Source organism: Neovison vison, chromosome 12 (genome assembly GCF_020171115.1).
Source record: "Neovison vison isolate M4711 chromosome 12, ASM_NN_V1, whole genome shotgun sequence".
Lineage (NCBI taxonomy): Eukaryota > Metazoa > Chordata > Mammalia > Carnivora > Mustelidae > Neogale > Neogale vison.
The window spans coordinates 9,138,566-9,164,101 of NC_058102.1; the positions used below are offsets into that span (position 1 = coordinate 9,138,566).

Here is a 25,536-nt window from a genome sequence, read left to right on the forward strand (position 1 = left end):
TCAGCTGGTGGGTTTGTCTTCACTTTATTACTATGTCACCAGAAGTCACCACCTTCACTTGGTTCACCACAAATGGACAGATGTCATAATGGAGGGTGTCACGGGGCCACTGGATTCACTCTTGAGACTTAACCAGGTGGTGGGGGAGTCCAGAGTGGGGGCCCAGGATGGGGACCGCCATTCACTGCACACACGCACGCACACAGAGATATATTTGTGGAGCCTTATATTATACATCTTATATATAGAAAATATATATATTTATACTATACACAGGCAGTTACGCTGCAGGAGGGCCGGGACACCCAGACAAGGGCTGTGGGCACCAGGGGATGGGGAATGTCACATCAAGGGGCAGCGCTGGGAGATGGCTGGACCAGCCCATCCTCCCACAAACTCTTGGGAGGGGTGCTCCCCCTTCCTGCTCCTTAGAGGATCAAAGGGTCTTGGGCCAAGGTTGGGGGCCCTCAAGGGGTAACAAGTGGGGGCTCTTGGTTACATGGGGGGAGCCTGATGCCCCCGAGAGTCTTTGAAGATCAAAAATCACAGGCGAAGTTGGAGTAGGGGAGATGCCAAATCCTGGGGAATTAGACCCTTGACTGTCACACCCCCAGGTACCAGACGCCACACCCAGGCAGACGGCTCATGACTGTGCAGGGTGAGTGTTAACTCAGAGGCAGGAGACCAAGGTCCTCAACTTCTCTGTGCATAACTTTGGACAAATGACTCTCTTCTTGGCCTACTCTACCTTCTCTAAGGGTCCTTGCAACTCTAAACTTGTGTGGAACCCAGTTTTCCTGGGCCCTCTCTTGTGCTTGGTGGAAGGAGGGAGCCCAAACCCGGCAAGGTTAGGCTGCAGGGGGCAGCCTTCTCCAAAGAAAGGGTTGGAAGCAAGGGAGAGGCTGAGGGAGGCAGGAGGGAGGGGGACAGAGGATACTTTTGGCCCACAAACACGGGTTCTAAGTTTGGGACCTCCTGGGTGCTGTCCTCAGTCAGTGGAGGAAGCAGGGGGTCTCTACCAACCCCCCAGAAGGGGAGTCAGGAGCCCTGGGTTCCAGCCGAATCCCGCCCTCTCCCCATTTCTCACCTGAACCACTGTTGGGCCCCTGCCAACACCCAGCTTGATGGTGGGATCATGTCTGGGCTGTACCCCAGGTCGAGTGAAGAATGCAAAGTGAAAAGATTCTGCGCCCCTCCTTCGTGGCAGGGGTTCTGTAAACTTTCCCAGTCTGAGGTGGCAGGGACAGTCTAGAAGAAACACCCAGGGGATCGATGAAGCTCAAGTGGTACCCGGCCCTCCAGCTCCGTATTACGAGCAGCTGGTTGGTGCCCAGGGAGAATGGGTGAGCAGCACCCTGGGGTCTCCTGGTGTCCAGCAGCAGGGGAGCTGTTTGGTAGGGAGCGGGCGCGGGGAAGGACCTCTCTCAACCTCCTGCATGCGTACAGATCCTCACTTTGCCAGAAGCGCACCCACAACCACCCGCGCCCCTTACCTGCTTCTCAAACTTGGTCTGGTACAGGCTCCGCTGCTCGGCCTGGTAAATGCCACCACGCCATCCCATCCCCACTTACGCCACTGGCGGGTTACCAGAGACAGAGCGCCTCCCTCAGATGTGGAAAACTGGAGTCTATGAAGACCAGCTGTTGCTTGGCTGTCTGGGGATCTCTCCTGTCACTGCTGCCCCTCCCGAGGACTTGGAACAGGCTCGAGTTCAGATCCCTGCTCCACTGCTAACTCGTTTACACTCCGAGCCTCAGTTTCCCTTTCTGTTGAGTGGGGACAACAATGCTACTTCTCAACCTAGGAAATTCCTCCTCCTTCCCTCATCACCGTGCTAACTGCTGCCCATCCTCCCGTCCCCTCCTAGAGCCCCCTCCGCTGCCACCCCCCGCCCCCGCCCTGGCATCCCTTGGCAAGCACTCGGATAGCACTCTGCCCCCTGGTAGACCCTGGGTACAGTGGTTGGCTTGGGACACATCTCTGGACGGCCAGCTTGCATGTTTTCTGAAACCCTGGCACGAGACCGCTAGTGAATCAATGGGCAGGTGGGTATGACCTGCCTCTGAGGATTCTTGTGGGGGAATGGGGTGCCAGTGGTGGGAACAGCCAGCATGGTGCCAGGCCACGATACCCCAGTCCTGCTCCCTGGGGCACTGGCTAGTGGATGCGGGGCCCCATGCACCCCCACGCCTCTCTCTCTCCTTTAAGGCCTCCCCATCCTTTAAGGTTCAGTGAAGAATCCCTTCCTCCTCCCAATCCTCCTTGTGCCTTTGGCGACACCTGCTACCGTCTCCGAGAGCCCAGTGCCTCCCCCAGCCTGCCACGCACCAGGGGCGCTCAGCGTTCACCTTGGGAGCGGTTTGACCCATGGCAGCAGCTCGAAGGCTGGCCTTGAGGGTTCCACAGCCCCTGCCCCCCTCCCCTGCTCCCACAGGGAGATGGTCCTCTCATTGGGCCTTCTGGAAGGCCAGTGGAAGGACTCTCCATGTCCTTGGGTGTTCCAGGCTCCAAGCCCCTGGCTGACCCCGGCTGAGGGACAGATGACACAGTGTCCCAGATCACTTCTGTTTCCTGGGAGGTCACAAGGGCAGGGCAGGGAATCGGGGCACCTGCTGGGTGGCTGGGGCCAAGAAACCCAGGCAGCAAGCCCAGCTCTGCCACTCAGTCACTGTGTCCTTGGGCCGGTCACTCCTCATTCTGGGCCTCCTCATCCACCCAGCCCTGGGCAGGGACAATGGTCAGTCCTTTGGGAGGCCACAGAGAGGGTGCTAGAGCTCCCTGTGGGGCACACACAGCATGGAACAGCACATGGGGAAACGAGTGAGGCGAGCCCCGTTGGCCCCCCCACCCTGACTGGAGGCTGGGGGAGAGGCCGTGGGGATGTGGGGAGCAGGGCCTGGAGGCTGGGCTGTCCCACTGTGGGGAGCAGCCAGGCAGAGCAGGCCCTTGGCTTGCAGCAGAATCAGGGTTCTCTCTCGGGCTGAGGTCCCCAAGGCCTCCCAGAGTGATAGGAACACTGAGTGGTGGAGCCCCAGGGACGGGGAAGGCAGGGAAGACAGGAGACAGCAGGGGCTCTCCGGTCAGGTGGCCTGGGCTTGGGCCCAACTCTATCACTGGCTGCCTGAGTGACCCTGGGCAAGGGACCTTGACTTCTGCAGGCCTCAGTGTTCTCAACCATAAAACGGAGACCGCCCCCATGCTCGTAGTAGGGCTGGGTGACAGGCCCCAGTGTCCTCCACATGTCCCCACACACGCCGGAGCCAAACCTTCCTAGCATCATCCTGGGCTTTCACACCAATTCCCACCTCCGGGACCGGCGGGGCTCCTCCGCACCTTGTGGTCCCCCTTCCCTGGACCACTGGTCTCTCACTACCTGTGTCAAGCCCATACGTGACACACAGTAGGCACGTGATGAACGCTCAGTGACACAACGCACAAGTGCAAACGCCCCGCAGCCCCTGCCAGACAGCCTTGCACACACGTGGAGATGGACCCCCAACACCTTACCGCCCCATCCCACCGAGCTGCCCTGGACCACAGCAGAACAACGCAGAGGCTGCCAAGGCGCTGGGCAGGGCAGTCTGGGAGGGAGCAAGGGTCTGGGTGTGGGCAGGGGTGAAGGAGGGGAGGGGCAGCTGGGACTGGGGCGGGGACAGGCAAGGGGCAGGTGGTCACGGCAGCTCAGTAGCCCTGGGACTGGTAGCCCTGGGGCTCGGTGTCAAAGGCGTTGGCCGGTTGCTGGTAGGTCCCGCCCATGCCGGCGGGGTCCGGCCCGGCGCTGGGCTCCACGTAGGGGGCATAAGGCATGCTGGAGTCCTGGCTGGGGTCCATGTAGTCCTGGGAGAAGAGGGCCGAGTCGGCGCCAATCTGGTACCGCTGGAAGGCCAGCACGGCCTGGCCCGCCTGGTGACGGGCGCCAGCGAGGACGAGGACAGGAGGGAAGGGATGGTTAGGGGAGAGACAGACAAGAACAGCGGGTTAGTGGCAGTTAGTTCACACGACACACGCAATAGGGGTTAAGTACCCTCAAAGCACCAAGGACGAAACTAAGCTTGCCTGGGCGGGTGGGGGAGTCTGTGCTGGCGGCCAGCCCTCAAGAGAGCCAGAGCCACACCGTCCATCTAGCTACAGAAACCTTCAGAAGTTAACCCCCTCCCATGTCACAGAGGTCACAACGGTCCACCAAACATCTTCCCTGGGGGTGGTGTTAAAGTGGCCCAAAGGCCACAGCATCCTTCTCAAACCGTGTCCTCAGGCGTGTTACGTGGAATGGGGAAAATAGGTTCTCGGCGGGAGAGAGAACTGTTGGTATCTCCTAAAAGCTATGCTGTCTCTCTTGCAGCAAGGTGTAAGAATGTGACGAAGTTCTGGCCAGCACGTCACCCCAAGTCCTTTGTCCCACCCTTTGACCTGATGCCTGAAATGCAGATGTGGTAGCTGGAGCTCTAGCTGCCACACGGGACTGTGAGTTCCATGAGCCAAACTGGAAGGATGGAAGAGGCCTGGGTCATGAAAGTCCCCTGGAGCCACTAGGCCAGTCCTGCACGGTCTTCACAGACTTGGGCTGCAATTTACAATTTCACTTGTTGCTGAACCTAATTGTAACTCAAATATTTGATCAAACAAGTTTGGAAACAGAGTGAAATAGTGTCAGGGCCACAGGACTTGTCAGAGCCTTGATTAATGTATGCTGGGATCCCCCAAGGGGAAAACTGGCAAGCAGCATGTGCCAACCTTATCTGACCAACAAAGCCCTTTTCCCACAAGACCTCGTTGGGAACTTGTCTACAGCATATGTATGTAGGCGGGAAATTCTTTTTCACTAAAAACTACTGCATTGTTATTAAGGACAATGACATTGACCACAGCAAGCTAGGGAATAAATTAAAAAAAAAAAAAAGTTTTCAGGTTTACATTGAAAGCCTCCTCCAAAGATCTTTACAGCAGGTAGTCTGTCTGTGACACAAAGAGGCTAATGCCCTAAAAAACCCACTTTTGGGCTGGGTTACAGGGGACCTCAAGGCTTCGTTACAGGAGACCTCATGGCAATTCGTGCCAGAAGCCAGACCTGAACACAGAGGTGCTCCTCTTTCCAGGCCAGGGCCCTCTCCAGCTCCTACTCTTTCATCAGCCCCCTGACAAGGCCATAAACCAACGAGGAACCCCAGAGGTCCATCTGGTGAGAGGCGGGGGCTGAAGTGTGCTTGGCATTTTATTCTGGAGCGTTCCGGAAGCCCAGTGACCAGGCACTGACTTTCGATTTGTGTCACAAGGCAGGGGACCCTGCTGGACTGGGGTGCAAAGGGGATGCTGGGGGTTGTGCACAGAGCCCAGGGACCTGGTGGTGTGCCCGGCCCCTTCTCCAGAGCGGGTGCACTGTTTGCAGCCATCTGCACTTGTATGCCTCTAGTGTTAGGAAGCTCCTTCTCTCTGTGCTTTGCTCTGGGGGCCTGTTTGCTCTAATACCCCCTCAGCTCCTGTAGAGGGTGGAGAGAAAAGTGGTTCCTGCCCCAGGAAGCTGGAGACTACAAAGAACTGGAGGCCAGAGTCTTTCGGAAGAACAAGGACGCACCCCATAAGAACTGCCCCCAAAGTAGAGATTATGGAGGTGTCCCTGACTCCTGGGAGAGATGAATGAATGAATGAATGAATGCATGAAAGAACCAAAGAGCCTACATTTATTGAGCATCTCTGTGCCAGGCCCTGCGTCAGCCTTTGTTTCATCCGCACAACAGCCCTGAGAGGCAGGTCCACTGGGTAGTGGACGGAGGCTCAGAGAGGTGCAGGAGTTTGCCCAGGGTCACACAGCATATGAAAGCAGAGCCAGGCGAGGTGTCCTCTGACGTCCTCGGGCAGATCCCCGCACCCCGCTCCTGAGCAGCCAGCCTCCCCGGGGAGTAAGGTCAGCATTCATGCTACCGTGAGGGACAGGCTCTCACTGTCCACAGTCGGCACCCCGGCAGCCCGTGTATGAGCCACTTCCCATCCTCTGAGAGCCCCCCGGCAGTCTATTTGGGGGAAACTGCAATTTTTTTCCCCTCCCCAGCCCGTGGGCTCCTAATGCCAAGGACCCCATCTGATTTATCACTAGGCACAAAACAGCTCAATAAATGTTTACTGAATGAACGGACAAATGAAACATAAAGGAGGCAACAAATGATAAAGTGGAGGGTCAGAACTGGCCTTGCCAGCCAGCATTCCCCTGCCCTGGGGGCCCTGGTATCCTGGCCACTCCCGGCAGCAGGCCGCCCCCATGGCCTTGCCACTGGCCATGACCTGGGGCACCCCTCAGCCTCTGGAAGCCGGGCAGGCCTACGGCTGGGCCGAGGCGGGAAACAGTGTGCTGTATTCCTCCTGGAAGGTAAGGTCCTTGAATCTCCGCACGGCCAGGGCTGCGGTCAGGCTCTGCCAGGAGCAGGAGAGAGCAGGGTGAGGCCAACGGGGATGAGCTGGGAAAGGCAGAAGTGCCAGCAGGGAGGCTGGCGGCAGTGGGCCAGCAGGCTCCTGTCAGTCAGGCTCTTGGATCTGCCCCTAGAAGTCCTGCCGGCCTATCACCCATTCCTCCTCTGTGAACCCCATCCCCATGGCAGGGCTCACTGTTCCAAACACCTCCCTGTAGGGCTGGGTAGGCTGGCTTGTCCCCATACACGAGGCACCTTCTCTGGTCTGAGATGCCCTGGGGTTATCTGATTCTTCCTGCCCAGCCCTGGGCATTGTGTGCCCATGGAGGGTGTGGTGTGACACATGGAGGGCTGGTGTGACCACAGCTGGGGAGCTGGGGCCCGAACCATAGGTGTTCTCCTCCAAACTCTAGCTCCTAATATTGCATGGGGGCCGGGAGGGGGGTCCCTAGAGAAAATGGATATTCAAGGCCTCTCATAAGGAGCAGGAAGTCACTCCAGGACAAGCCTAGGAGGGAAGAGGGACAGGGAGGGCTGGCTGCAGCTCGCTTTGCAGGAGGGGCTAGGTGGCCTGTATCTAGCCCCAGGACCTCTGGGAGGCATGGAGGGGAAGGGGCTGTACACAGGGTAGGGGAACCCTTCGGACAGGGGCCTGGAGCCCACGTGACCCAGACATCTGCAGGAGGGAGACGACAGAAGAAGAAATACATCAAGGTGACCTGGAACCAGTGGGAAAGAGGGCCCAGCCTAGGTCTAGAGCTTGCCAAGGGGTGCTGTCTGGCCAGTGGGGCCCAGAGACATGCTTTCTTTGACCTACGTAGTAGGCTTTTTCTTTTTTTTTAACTTGAATTAATTTTTAACATATAAAGATCAGATTTCACACAGAAATTCAGATTTCTGTCTTCTCTGGGAAGTGGGAAGACCTGGCCTATGTGGATCCCCACTCCTGTTTTGGAACAAGGGCCGAGGGTGCTCTTCTGGAGAGCATGTACCTGCCACCCGCCCACTCAGAACTTCCCATGTGCTGCCACTGTGGCTGCCTGCCTGTGGCTGCCTGCCCCGTGGGCATCTGAGTTTATGACAACTTCCCACCCCAAATCCAATCGCCTGATTTTACAGATGGGAAGACAGAGTCCCGGAAAATTCCAGGCAACACCAAGATGTGGCCCAGGTCTCCTGACGCCGAGGCCTGAGCTCCTTCCCTTAGAACTGCAAACCTTGTCTTTCCATCTAGGTTTCTGCTTGTGTTTGTAAAAGGTTATGGTAAACGCCCACGACCCAACTCCCAGAGCGGCTGGGAGGGCCTTCGTGATCCCTGGAGGCTGCTCTGCACCAAAGCGAGGGTCTCCCGTCACTGGGGGACTGTCCTCACTGGCACTGGCAACAGCTGCGGGCGTCAAGGACAGACGCAGGGGGCCGTTTGGGCCTTAGGAAGCAGGAGTCTCTGGCTAAGCTTTGAGGCCAGCAGCCTGGGAGCCTTGGCTGGGGTAGGAGGGTGTGTGCTGGGCGAGCGGCGTACTCACCCACGTGAAGATGGAGAAGAAGGAGAAGGTGATGGCGGCTCGGGCCGCATCTGTCCCTTCATTCATTGGGTTGTCCTTCGGCTTGGACACCTGCCACTGGTTGGCCAGGAAGCAGAAGCCCACGAACCAGAGGAAGGCCCAGAAGGCTGGGGTGTTCACCGGGGCCAGGCAGGAGGGTGAGTGGGGAGGGCCAGGGAGGGGTTCAGGAGCACATCTCCCACGCTCCCCCACCCCCAAAGGGAGAGGCGGGGGCAGGGGTGGGCAGAGAAGGGCGCACAGGGAAGGCGAGGCCAGAGTAGGGAGGTCAGTCAGACACGGAGTGGGACAGAGACCACAGAAAGGAGCCGGCCCCGTGGGGACAGCACAGCCATGAGCAGAGCCGGGGAGAGCCAGGGGCGGTGAGGGGAGGGAAGGAGGGAGAGACAGAGAGAAAAGTCAGTCAGCCTGGGCGGGCATTTCTGTCACCTCAGCCACACACAGATTTCCCAGCTGAATCCCCGCCTGGGGACCACAGCCCGCCCCTCCAGCAGTGGGGGAGGGGCAGCGATCTGAACCCCCAGCCCAACCACTGCCCCACAGTGGCCTAACAGGGTAGAGAGAGGAGGAGGAGGAGGCTGGGCAAGGGGGGCAGCTTGGCTGGCCGGGTCTGAGCACTGACTTCTTACCCGCAGCCCTATAAAGCCCGAGGTTCGGGAGAGCCCTCTTGAGGACAGGTGAGCCCTCTTGAGGACAGGCCCTGGGAGTTCAGTAGCGGGAGCCTCGTGGCAGTGAGATCTCCTGCGGGTGCTCAGAGACTACCCAGGGAGAACCAGAGCTGCTCCGATGAAGCGTGTGTGTGCCAAAGGGCTGGGCCCATAGGCACTGCTGGGGAATCCTGGGGCTCCGTGGAATACAGTTTGAGAACTACTAATTTCATTCCGGGCTGGGTAATGCGGGGAGGTCACAGCTAGAGACCTGAGACCACAGCCAAAGTCTCACTGCCCTTCAACCAAAGCACCCAGCGATCAGACTCTCAGAACTCTTGGGGACAGAGGTCGGGGCACCTCTGCCAAAGGCTGTTTCTGGAGGGCAGGGGCATCAGGTGCTGTCGGACCCTGACCCTCCCTAGGCCCGGACTGCATACCAGGCTGTCAGGCTTGCCTGATTTCTCATGAGGCTCTACCAAGGGAGAGGGCACAGAGGGGGCCTCTGAAGGGCGGGAAGCCGGGTCCCCTCCCTGCTGCTGCAGCATCTCAGCCCCAGTCCCACCACTCCCTGTTGCCAGCCAGGTGACCCCAAGTCCATCCCCAAGTCCATCCCCTCAGCTGCCTCATAGCTGAGAAGTGATGGACCCCCGGGGCGGGGGGCACCCTCCACAGGCTCTCTTGTGCTGGGGGGCGCCCACGGGGCCGGGGGACTCACCTGAGACCCCGATGTCGGACAGGACAGCTTTCTTGCGGTCCTTCACGCTGCTGATCTGCGGGAAGTACACGTCCAAGGCCAGGTAGAGCAGGCAGGTGAGGAAGGCGAGCACGCCCACAGCCACGCCATAGCTGCAGGCGCTGGGGTTGCGGTTGTAGATGCAGAACTTCTCACCCCCCGAGTTGTTGTTGAGGTAGCCCTCGTTCACGATGGAGCCGAACACCACGATGGAGAACACCTGTGGGGCGGGGGAGGGGCCGGGCCGGGTATGAGACCCAGGCCCGCCGACCCAGCACCAGGCCTGGAGGAGGGGAGGCTACTGCCCTCAGCCTGCTGCCTGCCCGCACCCCAGTGAGCCCTCTTCACCCCAAACAGCCACAAGGCTGCTGTCAAGCAGGCATTTCAGAGGGGAGGCCCAGAGACGGGAGGGAAACATGCTTCGGGTCACATGGCACAGGGAGGGACAATCACTTCCTTCCTCAGCCTCAGACTCTAAGGAGCCTCTGACCACAGATCTGGCGGTACCATCCCACCAGCCAGGTCCTGGGAGGTCTTCCTGGGCCCTGACACCAAGATTCCTCTAGAGCTGGACCTGGCCTCCTAGAACGAGTGGTCTTATGTCCTGGGAGGTGGGCCTGTCAAGCCCCGACCCTAGGCCGACTCCCCCAGATGTTGGCACATGCCCAGCCTCATCTCCAATCATGACCTGAGTCGAAGGCAGATGCTTAACCGACTGAGCTACCCAGGTGCCCCTAACCCTCCGACTCTTGGTTTTGGCTCGGGTCATGATCTTGGGGTTCTGGGATCAAGCCCTGTGGCCAGCTCTGCACTCAGCAGGGAGTCTGCAGGGGTTCTTTCCCTCTGCCCCTCCCATGGCTCATTCTCTCTCAAATAAATATATTAATTTTTTAAAAAAAAGCAACACCAGTCACAATCCCACCAATTACAGGGCAATCTGTACTCCCCCAAGTGCAGTGCACATGGTACCTCCTTGAACCCAGCAGCCCTCTGTGACGGGTCTACGCAGCAGGGTAGACAGCCAGCCAAGATGGCCGCCCTCCGCCCCCTCCTCCCTCCAGCCCCAACTCCTGGTATTCACAGCCTTGTGCAACCTCCTTCCCTTGAGTGTGGGCTGGCCCTTGTGATTCACTTCGAACCAACAGAATATTGCAAAAAGGGAGAGATAAGATCTCTGTGAGGAGATTACAAAGACTTTGGCTTCCACTTTGCTTGCCCTCTTCCGCCACTCCCTACTTGCTCGTTCTAATGAAGCAGCTGCCCTGTTTTGAGCTGCCGCCCTGGGGAGAGGCCTACGTGGCATGGAACCGAGGAAGGCCTCCAGCCAACAGTCAACAGGGACCGGAGCCCCTCAGCCCACAAGGAATCGAGTCCTTGGCTGGCATCGTGTGAGTGAGCTTGAAAATGGAATCACCCTCGGCCTTCAGACACGACCACGGCCCTGGCTGACCCCACATGGTAACCTGTGAGGGATCCCGAGGCACTGGTCCCTGGCTAAGCGGATTCCTGACATCAGAAACTAGGAAATGACTAGGAAATGAAACTAAGGAACCAAGGAAATAAAACCAGGAAATGAAACTAGGAAATGCCTTTGGCTCAGGTCATGATCACAGGGTCCTGGGATCCAGCCCTGCATGGGGATCCCTGCTCGGTGGGAAGCCTGCTTCTCCCTCTCCCGCTCCCCCTGCTTGTGTTCCCTCTTTCGCTGTCTCTCTGTCAAATAAATAAATAAAATTTAAAAAAAAGAGAAGTTCATGCATCTTCCTCCAGCCTCTCACCTCAGAACCTCAGGTGTGTGGCCTTCAGTGAGCCTGAGGCAGAGGCCAGAAGGATTTTTACTGCCCGTTTTCCACTTTTGTGTTTTCCAATTTTTCTAAAAGAAGAAACTAATTTCAGGCACATTTTCATCCTCAGCTAAAAGGATGGGCAGTAACTCCGTGCCAGGTGTGGGAAAAAAAACGAGAAGTATTATTATTTTTTTAATCTCATCTTCCTAAGATGTCTATACATTTTTTTTAAGATTTAATTTATTTATGTGAGAGAGAGTGAGCGAGAGAGAGCACACATGAGCAGGGGCATAGGGAGAGGGAGAGGGAGACGCAGACACCCCGCCCCCACTCCCGGCTGAGCAGAGAGCCCGATGTGGGACTTGATCCCAGGAACTTGGGATCATGACCTGAGCCGAAGGCAGATGTTTAACAACTGAGCCACCTAGGCGTCCCTTAGATGTCCATACTTTATGTGGGTTTTGTAATGTACTGCATCTGTGGAGTAAGAATGTATATAAAATGAAAAAAATCTACATTTAATGGGAGGAATGATTCAGAAGTTTTTCCTAAAGGAGGGCATGACCAAGAGTGTGGAGACCACTGGTGCCCAGCACTGTGTGTTAGGAAAAATTCGAAACCAAATGTCTGTCGATGGATGAATGGAGAAACAGCCATGGCATCTCCATATAACAGAATAGTTTCCAGCCATTAAAACAACAAACAACACAACAGTTCTGACATGGCCATAACTGGATGAACCTTAAAACAAGAAAAAAAAAAAAAAGAGGTGATGGAAGTCAAACACAGAAGGTTCCTACCAGGAACCTGCCAGGTCAGGAATCTGAGGCCCAGCTCCGGATGTCACCCACTGTCCCCAAGCCAGCAGAATGGAAAAGCCTCTTGATTCAGGGATGCTCCAGACACTGAGGAGTCCCACAAAGCTGCTGGAGTCGAACCCCAGGCCTGTGGCTTATGCTATGTGACCTCAGGTAATGACAACCTCTCTGAGCCTCAGATCCGTCCTCGGCAAAAACTAACCCTCCCTTCAGGGCTAATGGGAGAACTACAAGCAAGCGCCCGGAGCCGAGCAGTGCACAGGAGGGGCTAGGCAAGGATTAACTCCCTTCTCCAGAGGCCCCAGGAAAGAAGGAAGAGCACCGGGAAGGTCCTCTTGGGCAGCACTTCCTGATAGGCTCCACCAGGGGTGGGGACAAGGGTGGACCCCCGCCATAAGCAGGCCAGGAGGCCAGGGTGGGGAAGCAGGCGGGCGGAAGCTGGGGCTTTGGGGACAGTAGAGGAGGAACCATTAAGACAGGGCCCTCTTTGGGGAGAGGAGAAGGGAGACCCTGGGGAGGCCAGGAGGCACGAGCTGGAGACAGCGTGTCCCCAACAGGGTAAGGAACAAGATTGCAACATCCTCCAGAGAACCGGTGGGGCCCAAGGGCAGCGCAGAGAGAGGAGGCTCTGTGCCAGCTCTGGTCCTCCTCTCTAGCCCACGGCTCTGGCAGGCAGGGCTCTCTGTGCTCAGGCCCTTCTTGCAGCTCAAAGTCACCTCAGGCAAGTGACTTGCCTTCTCTGGGCCTCAGTCCCCTCATCCGTAAAGCAATGGCGCATTGCAAAGGAAGGAATGAGGTCGTGCACGTGTCGTGGGGGCGGCGTCCCCAAACGCCAGCCTGATGCTGAACAGCTGGACAGAGACCGAGGCATCGCAGGCGTAAGTGATGGCAGGAGGAGGCAGCAACGGCCGCGGGGAGCGGAGCTGCGATTCTGGAGCACAGACGAGAAGCAGCCAGCTAGGCCGAGACGAGGGGAAGCGGGGAAGCGTGTTTCAGGCAGAGCAGGAAAGGCAGAGGCTGCAGGTGTTAGAAGTGACCGAGGAATGGGACTGCACAGGTGCATGGGACGGGGAGGGAGGGAGAGCAGGCGCACTTCCGGGGTGGGGGGTGACAAGGCCAGAAGGACCACAGTGGGACATGGTGAGAAGTCACAGCAGGGTGACCAGACCTGTGAGTCACCATCCCCACCCTGCAGCATGAAGGGCCCTAAAGCCTCACCTCCCTCCACGGTTTACCAGCCAGTGCCTCCCCACCTTCCCACGGCCCGCTCCCCTTCCCCATACTATTTCCTCTCTGGACCTGGATGCTGCCTGCACTGAGGAGTGCAGGGCTAGGGTGAAAGCTGGGAGACCCTCCAGGGGCTAAGGGGTGCCCTGGGCTGGCACCGGCAGGGGGGTGGTGGGACGGGGTGGGTGCCGAATGTATGTGGAAGGTAAAGCCTCCAGCATCTGCTGACAGGTGTGCCGTGGGGGATGGGAGAAGAGCAAAAGGCAAAGGGTTGGGGGTAGGGGTGTGGCTTGATGACCAGTGGGGACACAGATGTGCACACCACATCCCCTGTAGGCCACAGAGCTGGGTTAGGGCACGGAGCCTCACCCAGACCGGGCGGAGAGTCTACACATGGAAAGGTGTTGCCAAGGATACACAACTGCTCCCTTGTGGCCGCCGAACTCCCTCAAGGACCCTGCAAGCCCTGGGTTAACTTCTCCATTTAGCCGCCATTCCTCCACCCCAGTGGGCGGGAGCCCCCCTACGAGCTGGGATGGGCCTCAGGTTTCTGCCCCCAGTGCTCCCATCCCGCTGGGAGGAAGGGGGGCCCCCTCAGGAACTGCTAGGTGACTAACATGCATCCTCCTAATTGGACGAGCCCAGCGTCCGGGGACCTGCCTGGGACCGCGGCTGGTGGGGGCAGCTGCAGACTAAAACCCGAGTCTCTGCCAGGCTCTGCGTCAGGTCAGGCGGCCTCCAGGGGACTTGCTAAGGCCGGATCTGCAGCGAGAGTACACAGAGCCCCACCAGCGGTCCGGAAATTAAACCAGAATGAAATTCTACGCTGCTGCGGCTGAACTCTTCCTGACAGGCGGATCTGCTGAAGGGATGGGACTCAGGTCCACGGTGGCAGAACTAGTGCCTCAGAAACAGGACAAGGTGGCGTGGCGGGGGAGGGAGGTGTCCCACAAAGGCCACTGGTCAAGGGAAGGCTCAGGAAATAAACCACCCCTTTGCCTTGAACTAAAGAAAATGCTATAAAAAGTTTTTTTTTTTTTTTTTTTTTTTTAAAAAGGCACCAATGTAAATGGGCCAAGGCTGTTTTTTTGCTGTCTTTATAATCCAATCCTGGGTCTTTTTAAAAATGGATTTAAAAAAAATGGATTCCAGATGGCAGTTGGAACAGAGGTAGGTTGAACTCAGAAAAACAAATCAGGGGTACCTCAGAATTTCAGGACCTTGGGGTACTGGATTCAGAGGCATAGAAATGGAGACCCCAGTCGGGCCAGGCCACCCCACCCCCCATGCCGGCCTCACCACTCCCCCTCCCCCACTTGGCTCAGCCATCCCAGAGGGCCAGGGTTGGCATCGTCACAGGCTGTCTGATGAGTCTGCACCTGCTGTTCCCACTCCCTGAACGCCCTTCCCCACCTTTTTCTTTTCTTTCTTTCTTTTTTTTTTTTTTTTAAGATTTTATTTATTTATTTGACAGACAGAGAGACAGTGAAAGAGGGAACACAAGCAGGGGGAGTGGAAGAGGGAGAAACAGGCTTCCCACTGAGCAGGGAGCCCAATGCAGGGCTGGATCCCAGGACCCTGGGGTCATGACCTGAGCTGGAGGCAGACGCTTAACCACTGAGCCACCCAGGTGCCCCCCTTCCCCACCTTTTTCATCTTTCAAATAGGAGCAAACTCCTTTGATCCTTCACCCTTCAAAACTCTCCTCCACCCCGACCCTGCACACACTCCTGTTGGGAACTCATTTCTGGGTCTGTCTCCCCCAGGAGACTCTGAGCTAACCCCACAGCTTCTGCAGGGGCTCCGCATCGACTGCGAGGTCCTGACAAAAATCACATCACTTAATCCTCACCAAAACCTCTAAGGAAGGGCGCCTGGGTGGCTCAGTTGGTTAAGCGGCCAATTCTTGATTTTGGCTCAGGTCATGATCTCACCATCGTGGGATTGAGCCCTGAGTCAGACTCTGAGCTGGATGTGAAGCCTGCTTAAGATTCTCTCTCTCCTTCTCCCTTTGCCCCTCCTTCTCTCTCTGTTTTTAATAGAAATAAAATAAAATAAATTAAAATATTTTTAAAACCTTGAAAGAAAATATAAACCTAAAAACATCTCCACAGATCAGGCTCATTGAGTCCATTTCACAGAGAAGGAAGCTGAGGCCCGACACGCCTAGACTCTAGCGGGCGGCCCATACGGGCTGGCCCACAGCGGCTAAGCAGGGTGCCAGCTCCCAGCCCAGGTCTGCCACCCCTTTCGCCCCATTCCAGAATGTAAGCCAAATCTCTACCTTCAGCGGCTGACCCAATTCCAGATCCCAAACTCTAGGACAAGGGTGAGTTCCAGGAGGGACACCTGCCCTCGGAGCCGTGTCACCACCCCACAGGGCAAGAGCGGCGGGACCCATTTTACTCCGCATCCGCACCCAGAGCAGGCAGGCCGTGTCTGGGCCCCTGCAGGGCATCAGGCTGAGCCGGCTCCAGGGAGAGCTGGGCCAAGCCAGCCTGAGGGCCAGAGGTCGCTGCTGTTTGCTGGGAACTCCCCAGAGGGTGGCCTTAACCATCTTTAGGCACCTGCTGGGTTCCCCCCAGCCCCCGAGAAACTGTAGAGAGGAGCTCCTGGGTCCTGCCAGCTGTGAATGGTACTGCCTCACCCTCTACTGGGACATCTTCCCAGGGAGCCTTCTGCTCCACGGTCTCTGCTGCCCACCTCCAGGCTGCAACGTTGCCTGGCCCAGGACAGCCACCTCTCCAGCCTCCTCCCCTCTGCCGGTGGCTGCTCCCCCGCCCCAACTCTTCCTAGTCCTTCCCAAGGCTGAGGACTGCCTCCCTAGGCAGGTTCTGCGGTCCCCCTTACTTGGGCTGCTGGTTCACATCTGACCTTTCCAGCTCCAGTGACCTCTAGTGCCCCTCATCCCTCCACCCATTGGCTCCCACCCAGGAGCTCAAACCCCAGACTGGGCTCATCCTCAAAGCCCATCCAACGTGGCACCGGGCCTACTGCTTCCTCCTGCCCCCTCAGTAACTCAAATTACCCCATGTCCCCCGTGCCAGCCCAGGCCACGACCACCTCCTGCCAGGCGAGAGAGCAGCTTCCCAGGCTCTCTGTGTCCTCTCCCGCTCCTGCACCCTCCCCGTTACAGCAGCTGGAGAGAGCCCTTCAGAACTGTCACTGCTCTGCTCTGCCCTGCTCACCTCCACCCCCACCGCGAATCCCTCCCCCACTGCAACCCAGGTCTCCTGCCTTCCTCCCAGACTCCTTTCTCACCACTGTCCTCTAGCTCTCCCCCAAGCTCATTCCTGCCTCAGGGCCTTTGCACTTGGCTGTTCCCTCTGCCTGGAGTACCCAGAGATCCCCAGATCTCCCAGGCAGGCTCCTGCTGCTTCCTTCTCAACATCCAAACCTCAGGGCAAGACAAACTACTGGAGAAACCCTCCAGACCTGACTCCCAGATCTATACTAAGAGTCTGATACTGCACCTCATTTCCTCGATAACATCATTATACACAAATGTCCCTAGTTATTGGCTCATTTGTGGGTGAACATCTCCCTCCTGGGACCCAGAGGGAAGGTCAGGAAAAGCTTAGAGGGGACAGAACAGCAAGTCTGAGATAGGTAGGGGCACAGGCAGCATGGGAGTCAGGAGAAGGGAGCATTCTCTCCTCAGCACCCCTAGTTTGGGCCTCTGCTTGCACACCTCTGAACATGGGGAGTTCACTCTCTAGTAAGGGGGGTGCTCCTGCGTCCTCTCCCTTACCCTGAGCTGAACCTGCCTTCCTGTCAGTGTCCATACCCAAGTCCCTGCTCCTGCCCCTGGGCCACAGGGAAAGGCTGCGAGGAAAAAAAGGAGCTGTGCTTTTGAGGGATGAGTCAGGCTGCCAAGCCCCCCCTGCCCCCCTGTTTCATGGCAGTGGGGCCCCGCCTCCCACGGGGTCATACGAGGAAAATGGCTGAAGCCAACGCAGGAGCACATGACAGGCACCAGGCGGCCACTCTGCTTCCCAGAGAGCCTTGTGTTGAGCCGCAGGGCTGAGGCAGGGTTAGGTCGGGGTGCTCCTAGGGTCCCTTCTCTCCTCCCCTGCCCGGGCACCCTGTTCCGAAGCCTTGGATGTGACCTGCAGGGGATTATGCCATAATCTTCTGCAAGCTGTCCCTCACATTCTCAGAGGTGGGGGTAGGGAGGGGGCTCTATGGGGCAGGGGCCTGAGCATGCAGACCCTTGTCCCCAAGGCACTGAGAGCTTCAGCCTCCTGTGGCTGTGCTACCAAGGGAGTGGGGGGGGGCAGGGCAGGAGGATCCCCCTCCCCCTACCCACCAACAACCTTCTACAGCCCAGGTCCTTCCTCATCCAGGTCCTGCCCTTCGGAACTTTCTGAGGTCAGGAGGGGAGCGATGCCACCCCTGGAAAAGTGCTGTGAAGGCCAACCAAGCACCAGGGGCCCTTCCTAGGCAGGATCGCGCTCTGCCCCAGTGGCCCCTGGAAGGCAGGCACGGCTCTCCGCATTTTGCACATGGGGAAACCAAGGCTCTCTGCGGTCTCTCCACTGGTTAAGAAGAACGGGGATAACCTCCCTCCCAGGTCTGTGAGCTCTTCCTCACCTCAGTGCCTGCCTCTGCCCTGCCAGTTCCTACAAGCCTGACAAGGTCCAGTTTCTTCCCTTCTAGGGAAATTCCAGGTCTTCAGAGAGGTAATCTGGTCCCAGGCCCTGCCTCACTTTCTAGAGAAAGAGAAGGACACAAAGAGGGAAATGCCTTCTGCTTTGAGAGTTCTTACAGCTGTTCACAGAGAGCACAAAGGAAGCAGGGAGGAGACAGCAAGCTGGGGGGGGGGGTGCAGATCCTGGAAGTCTTCAAGGAGGAGGCGCTATCTGAGTTGGGCCTTGAAGGCCGAGTGGGAGACCCTGAATAAGGACAGAGGGTGGAGAGAGGAAGGTAGAGCAGCGCAGTTCCCCACCTCGTTTAGCCTTTACAAGACGCCACGCACCATCAAGCACCAGGGACACAACAGTGACATGACAGACACAGCCTCCCCCCAACCCAGCCTCCTCGCTGACCTGCTGCACCTGTCGGGCTTTACCATGACACTCCTCCTGCTGGGAAGCCCTCCTCCCCGCCTCTCCACCTGGCTGGCCCCAGCCTTCTCATCTCCACTGTACTGTCCCCTCCCTGTCCCTGACCTCAGCGTCTCCTCACTCTGGCTGTGTGCTCATCTCTGTGTTTTCTTACTGGTTTCATCAACACATTTCCCTCCACCGTTTCCCACCATGAGCCCTCGGCAAGGAGCAGGCCCCCAGCAACGCGCTGCGTGTGTGTTAAACGGAAGATGACAGTGCATGTGTGTCCTGCGGCTGCTGGGTCCCAGGGGAGGACGGATGAGCCTCTCACAGCTGGTTCGGCTGAGACGGTCGTTAATGACCAGCGACCCTGGGTTTGGCAAGGAGAAGGTCACAGATGGCGGAGAGAAGGGGGAGAAAACCTGAGTGGGGTACAGGTGAGAAACTGAGGGAGACCCCTTGGAGACTGTGACCAGACAGGAGTGAGGGGCTGCAGTGAGGCCGGCTGGGGCCAGAGAACCGGAGAGACCGGGGAAGGGTGAGCGCCGGACCCAGCAGGCTGGGGAGGGGGGCGGGTGGGTGAGACCTGGGGTGAGACCTGAGACCCAGAGGAGCTCAGCTGGAAGGGGACAGGGAGGACGGGGCGAGGGCCCAGCCCGAGGGTCGAGGGCTCAGAGGTCCCAAGCTCAGAGACGTTGGGGTCAAGAGGTGAACAGAGAGCTGGAGAGACAGGAGGGGGGGGGCGGGGGGAGCAGGTGGCTGCTGGACAGGTGGGCCAGGCGAGAGGGGCTCCGGGCCGAGGAGAGGACTGTGGGAGGAGGCGAGGCCGGAAGGGAGCACGATCCCAGAAGTGGGCGCCACAGTCACCTGGAAGGAAGGCGGTGGTTGTGCTAGACAGAGCAAGTGTCGGGTGGTGGGCACCTTCACAGAATAGGGGGGCAACCTGGGGCTGGCCTAAGAGGAGGGCAGCCAGCCCGGCACGGAAGCCAAAGCTGGGGGAGAATGGTCTAGAGGCAGCCTCGGGAGCCAGGAGGACCATGTCCCACCTCCAGGCTCGACAGAGGGGGGTATGAGGGAAAGAAGAGCTCTTTTAAGAAGGCTGCCAGGCGAGCAGGGTCGAGGCGGGGAGGCCGGGTTAGTGCAATTTACAATTAGGGATGTTCAGAGCGGGGCCATGTCCGCTCCCCGCTGGACTGGGAGCTGGGAGCTCCGGCTTGTTGGGGTTCTAAGTAGTCTGGGCCTGGCAGCCTAGGGCTGCCCCAGCCAAACAGCGACCTACCCTCCCCATGGTCCCCTTCACACCGCCCCCTGCCCCCCACAAGGAAAGCTGAACATAAGTGCATTCCTGGAAGGGAGGCATCCTCCAGACACACAGGGGTATGAGCCGCTGGGCCAGGATCTAATCGACACTCTGCTCACATACTCGGACCCGGGGCCCAGGCCCCCTGCTGCGGGACCCCCACAAGCATTATGGGGGTGTGGTTCTTGATATCACTTCAAAGACTGACCGGTCCCAAAGGCCCCAACCTGAAGACCACCAGGAACAAGAGCGGGGGTTCTTTGAGGATAGAAAGGTTGGCAACCACGAGCCCAATTTGACTCTCTTTTCCCCATCTGACAGGTGGGGAAACTGAGGCCCAGAGGACATAGCATCTTGCTCAAGTCATACCACCAGTCAGGGTCAGAGGGGGTGCAGAACGTGGCCTCAGGCCCCGAGGCTGCAGGCACTTCCCAGCGGCCTGTCCTGCCTCTCCTCCCACTGGACAGCCGGTTCTCCAGGTCTGGCTGCCAAGCGCGGCTCCCTCGCCAGCTCTGCCATCTGCCCTTCCTCTCCTCCTGGTTTTTCCTCCTCTCCGCCCCTCCTCCCCCAGCTTTTGGTCCCCGCCCCCCCTCCCCGGGCTAGGCTTGCCTCACAGCTTCTCCGGAGCAGGGGCAGGGCCCTGCAGGAGCCAGTCATGGGGCTCCCCCCATGTGGCTGGGGACTCCCTGAAGCAGAAGCTGCTGGCCGTGATCCCAGCCCCTCCAGCTAACCTCTCGGGCTCAGCTTCTCACCTGAAGTGGGGTAACAAAACTCACTTGACCAGGACGCTGCCAGCGAATGTGTGGCAGGCCCTTTAAATATCCATCTTTGCAAAGCTTCAAGTCTGCCCCAAAGCTAATCATTCCCATCGCAGGTCACAGCTGAGGTTTGGAGAGGCCAGGATTTTCCAACGTCCTGCTTAGGCAATCCTGCTCCCCATGCCAAGTACCAGGCTCCCCCAGGCTCCCAAGCTCCTGCACTGCCCCTGTGCATGAGGAAATGCCCAAGATGCAAGGCAGGATCCTACCAGCCAATGTCTCCTGAAGACCTCCTCGCCACTGCCTCCTTCCTAGACCTAAGACAGATGGACTAGCCAAAGGTCAGCCACAAGCAGATTAAAAGATAAGGAAGATTCCAAGACTGCTAGTGATAAAGGACAAAGGAGCATGTGATCTACTTCCGGCCGGGCAGCGCTCCCTGAGTTAGTGACCCGGCTGTGCCAGGTGCTTGGAGAGGACAGGCGGGATGAGGCCACCCAATTCCTGTGAGAACACTCGCTCCCAGAACCTTAAGCCCCATCTCCCCCTGGCAGCCACGGGGAGCTCTTTTCTGTTTGAAATCCCTTTCTGTGACCCGAGGTCTTTGGTGAGCACCCCGAGCCTGCCACCCTGGGGCCTGCTCACAGAGTGTGATGGCACTCTCATTCACACACCGGGGACCCCCAAGAGCTCCCCATCATTTCTAAAGCCCACTCGGACCTCAAGCTCCCGACATTTGCGCCTGCTGTTCCTTCCACCTGCAATGTTCCCTCCCAGCATCTTTATCAGAACCAACTCAGCAGTCACCTCCCCCTGGAAGTCCTCCATATCCCACTCGCAGAGGCAGCTACCCGCTACTGGATTTTCTTCTTGTGGTGTCTCGGGCCTCCTAAGGAGTACGTGTCACTGGACTGACAGTGTCTCTGGTGGGACACACAGGCTGGTACCGGGCAGGGACTTGGCATTTGTGGAATGAATGACTGAATGCCAGAGCTGGCCAGAGGCTCCATCTCCACCCCGGACCCCTTTGCCCCACTCCACACCTCCAGGATTTTGATGCAGGATGGCTAGGGAATTGTGATCTGGACCGAGGGGGAACGGTGGGGGGGGTCTCATCTCGAAGCTGCTGTGTTTCCAAACCAAGTTCAGCTTTTATTGTCAGTATTCACTGGGGTGATTGAGGGTGTGGATGAAAATGAGACCCCATCGAGCCCCCTTGGTACCATGGCAATGTAGATGGGGGACCACAGGGGGTGCGCTGAATGTGGACCCCACAGACCTCCAGATTGTGCCGTATTCTGTCGTTTGGGGGCTTGGGGGGGGTGATACCCACCCTACTCACAGAATCCTGTTCAGGAAATCAACCCCAGAAACACCAACATTTCAAACACTTTAGCATTCTGTTTTGCGCCAAATGAACATGAGAACATGAACCACCCTATTCTCCAGCAGCGCCAATATTCCTTCCCTGCACGGCAGTAGGACCCACTAAAAGTAAAACCGCAAAGGCCACAGAGGAGGGGATCCTTTATATAAAATCAGCTAGCTCCCCGCCAGAGCTCCGGGGCCCCCACCTGGGCCCAGAACAAAGAAAGGTGTCCCCTGACAGGCCGCAGTCTTGGGTCACCTATGACCTAGCTCAGCCTCCTCGATGAGCTGGTGAGACTGAGGCACAGGGGTGGTCGTAGCTGGTCTGTGGGGCAGCCTTCTCCTGGCCGCCAGGACCGGCCTTGTCTCCCTACAACTGGGGCAGAAACAGCCCCTCAGAGCTTTCCCTGAACACTGCCCCACCTCGGCCATCCCCTGCCTCACCCCAGACATGGAAGGTTCTAGTCTAGCTCCTAGTCAGCTGGGCCAGCCAGCTGCCAGCTTCCTGCCCATTTAGCCTAAGTGTTCAAGGCCTGCTGTGCCTAATCACCCTCCTGGGCCTGGGGGCCAGTGGGTGGGGAAGGGGGCAGTTAAGGAAGCCAAAGAGGAGGCGCTGGGGGACCCGCTTCCACCCCAGGTTCCAGGGTAGATCCGGGTAGGGGGGTACCTCTTTCAGAAACAACTGGCACAAAATCCCCAGCCCACGAGCGTACATGGGGCTAGGGCTGTATCCCGGCTGCAAGGGATACGTGGTCCTGGATGGAGGGACCAGGTGTCCAGGTTTCTGTGGGACTCCCAGGGCTGCCAGGACACAGCACTTACAGGGCTAACGCTGGGAAAGTGCCAGCAAACTGGGCTGAACCGGTCGCCCTAGCCAGGAGCTCAGGCTTCCTTAGCTTCAAGGTGAAGTCCACGGCCTCCCTGACCTCTTAGGGCGCCGATGGAACACCAGGGCCAAGGTCAGGTCTCCAGCTACATCCCTCGCACACTCATGAACGCATTAGAACATGTTGGCGCACCACACATTTTCCGAAAAAGACTGGAAGGCAGGCACTGGGCCTCTCTGAGCGGTGGGATCACACGTGATTTTTTTCCTGATTGTTTTTATCATGGTAAAATAGACAGGACATAAAATATACCACCGTCACCATTTTTAGGTACGAGGTGGTATTACGCCCAGTACATTAATATTGTGTGACCATCACAAGTGATGTTTCTATCTTCCAGACATCAGCAGGCGTTACTTTTGTGATCAGAAAAAAAATATATATGTTTTAAAGGCGACTATGAGCCTCTATCAGCTGTCTCTGCTCACACAAAGGCAGTGAGCACAGCTAGGAGGCTGTTGGGGGTGGGGAGGGGATCTTGGCCCAGATGACCTTTATCCTGACCAGTCCTGAAACCCAGGATTCTGACCCCTTCCAGCTTCCGGAGAAGCGATCAATGTGCTTTGGAGACTCCAAGATTTGGGTTCAGATCCTCTGTCTGCTGCTTACTTGCTCAGTAACCTTGGGTCTGAGCCTGCTTCCTCAAGTGATGCAGAAGCCGAAGGGGAATGAGTGGCGGTAACTGCACGCGGTCCCCCTGCACCCAGCGGCCTCTCCATCGTTACTTTTCCTTCCTCCTTCTTGGAATGTCTCTCTGGCACCCGGATGTGATGAACAGAGGTAAGCCCTGCTTATCCTTCAAGGCCCAATTTGATATCTTCTTCTCCACGAAGCCTCTCTGATTCCCACAGCAGGGGGTACCCCTCTGCTGGCTCTCACGGCCTCTGCCCAGGGGCTACCTGGCTCCCTTCCCAGTGGGACTGTGTGATCCCCGAGCACTATCGGCTGCGTCTGAATCATGCTGCCTTCCCTAGGGGCCTAGCGGAATTGATGGAGCTTTGCTAAATGAAGCCATCACAGGCAGAAGTGTCCCAAGCAGGCAAACTGCCCACACCTCCTCACAAAGCCAGAGGCTTCACCCTCCCAGGCCCGTGGCCCAGGGGCTGGCAAAGGGGAACAGAGCACACAGCTGGCTCGCCTAATGGGGCAGGTGTGTCCCCCCCCCCCCACCCACCGGAGTTCTGTCTCTGCCAAGGGCCAGTCAGGGTCGCTGGGGAGCTGGAGTCTGGCACAGATGAATGAATCCAGTACCACAAACCCTTCTGCATGTGCCCGGGGTGCCAGGCCCACTGCCAGGCCCATGTAGCCACTGGGGCTTCCTTGCCCTCAGCAAGCTCCCCATCTTAAGAAGAAAGGGGGTTCTTGTGGTGCCAGGAGGAGGTTTTAACATTTTCAGACAAAGGACAGTTAGCTTCCTTTCTCTCTGGGAGGCCAGAGATAAACACCCAAGCTGTCCCACCCATCAGATCCTAATATTGCCCTGAAAACCCTGAACATTTGAGCACCCTGAGGCTGTGGCTGGCGTTAGATATAGTCCTATGGGGTCGCTGATAGTGACCCTGGCCAGTGTCTCCAGTCCTAGCCCCCTGTGGGCCCACAGGAATAGGCCCCAGGCCCGCAGAGGCACAACCCTCCAGTAAGGGTGTTTGGGCAATGGCCAGCAAACCCTAGGGGGGCCAAAGGTACCCACTCCCGCATTGGCCTTCTTCTCCTGGGGTGCTGCCCACACCATCTGAACGCCCCCCCCCCCCCCGTGCTCACTGTCTCTGTCCCATCCTCCTCCCCAGAGCCCCAGGTCTGAGCAGGGACCCCCCCCTACTGCTGGGGGATTCTGACCCGCACCAGGTTGAGGTCCAGAACAGGCCTCTCTGCCTCCCCCAACAAGCATTCAGGTGTACTTGGTGGGGCGGTCATGGATTCAGGAAATATCAGAGCCCAAGGTGGCTCCTCCCACCTCTCTACAAATCGGGAAACCGAGGCATGAGAGAAGAGTTGCCTCTCCCCACCTCAGAATGTAACTCCTCGTTTCCCATAAACATTTCTTGGGTGGTTCCCGGCCCAAGGTCACGCCGCGAAGGAGAGGCACTTCCCCGGGGGAAGCCAGGTCCCCGGCTCCCGGCGCATCGCTCCATACCTTCCGGGATAAGCCATCAAACCTGGTTTCCGGCCCTCTCCTCCTTGAACGTCCACGGCAGACGTGGCGTGCACCCGGGAGTTGATCTACGCCCTGGTCCACCCCCCCAAAAAAGGCCACCTGAGACCCGGGCTCAATCCCCACCGCCGCTGATCGGCCCGGCGGCAGCGCGCAACCACAGCCGCGAGCTGCATAGCCGCGGCCTGGAGGTCACGGCGATGGGGGGCCGCACGCAAACGGGGACGCCGGGGAGCAAGGGCGCCGGCAGCAGGCGCGGGAGCCCCTCGCCAGCGCTGGGACCCCTGCCCGGGGCCCAGGAAGGAGCGGAGGGGGGGGGGTTGGCGGCCGCCGGCACCCTGTCCGGAAGGCTCCCCGCCGGTTGCGGCACCTTTGCCCGGGGTCCGGCGGGGTTGGGGTCCGTCCGGGCGCGCCGCCGCTGCCCGCGCCCCCACGACACGCCACCCCTGGCGCGGCCGGGCCACTCCAGCCGTCCTTACCCAAGACACGACGCGCAGAATGGTGTGCGGCTGCCGGACCAGGGTGTGGGGGTCGAAGGCGCCCCCGGCTTTGCCCGCTCCGTACGCACCCCCTTCCATCGTGGCTGCACCCGCGCGGTGCCCCCCGCTCGGCGCGCGCCGCCGGCCCTGCGCGTGCGCGGCGCCCCCGCCCCCTCCCCTGCTCGCGCGGCCGGTGTGGTCGAGGGCTCCCGCCAGGGGGCGTCGTGCGCGGAGGGCGCTGCGGCGCAGGCGGGCGGCGGGCCGCGCGCGCTTGTTCTCGGGGGCGCGCGTGCTGCGGACCGGTTGGAGGGCGCGCTCGTCGCTGGCGTGGTGACCTCTCTGCGGAGCGGGGCCGGGGCGGGTGCCGC

At 58.5% G+C, this 25,536-nt stretch overlaps 1 protein-coding gene across 3 annotated transcripts; it reads right to left on the reverse strand.

The window, feature by feature from the left end:
• Positions 1 to 25,308, reverse strand: SYNGR1 (synaptogyrin 1). Of its 3 annotated transcripts, none has more exons than XM_044227987.1 (4): positions 25,169 to 25,308; positions 9,327 to 9,564; positions 7,926 to 8,071; positions 1 to 3,838 (listed from the first exon to the last, which is right to left on the reverse strand). In XM_044227987.1, exons 1-4 carry the CDS (start codon positions 25,265 to 25,267, stop codon positions 3,683 to 3,685), a joined length of 639 nt encoding a protein of 212 aa, XP_044083922.1. In that variant the 5' UTR covers positions 25,268 to 25,308; the 3' UTR covers positions 1 to 3,682. The 3 variants fall into 3 exon arrangements, with proteins under 3 accessions (XP_044083922.1, XP_044083921.1, XP_044083924.1); XM_044227986.1 differs by having other exon boundaries at positions 1 to 3,904; XM_044227989.1 differs by lacking the exon at positions 1 to 3,838 and adding an exon at positions 6,100 to 6,406.
• Between the last annotated feature and the right edge of the window lie 228 nt (positions 25,309 to 25,536).

Excerpts from the sequence above, each read along its gene's own strand:
- SYNGR1 (XM_044227986.1), bottom strand. The coding sequence starts at position 25,267 with ATGGAAGGGGGTGCGTACGGAGCGGGCAAAGCCGGGGGCGCCTTCGAC. Across the intron at positions 9,565-25,168 it reads TTCTGCGCGTCGTGTCTTGG|GTGTTCTCCATCGTGGTGTT; the intron begins GTAAGGACGGCT and ends CCCGCCCCACAG. Across the intron at positions 3,905-7,925 it reads TCTTCTCCATCTTCACGTGG|GCGGGCCAGGCCGTGCTGGC; the intron begins GTGAGTACGCCG and ends GCCCGTCACCAG.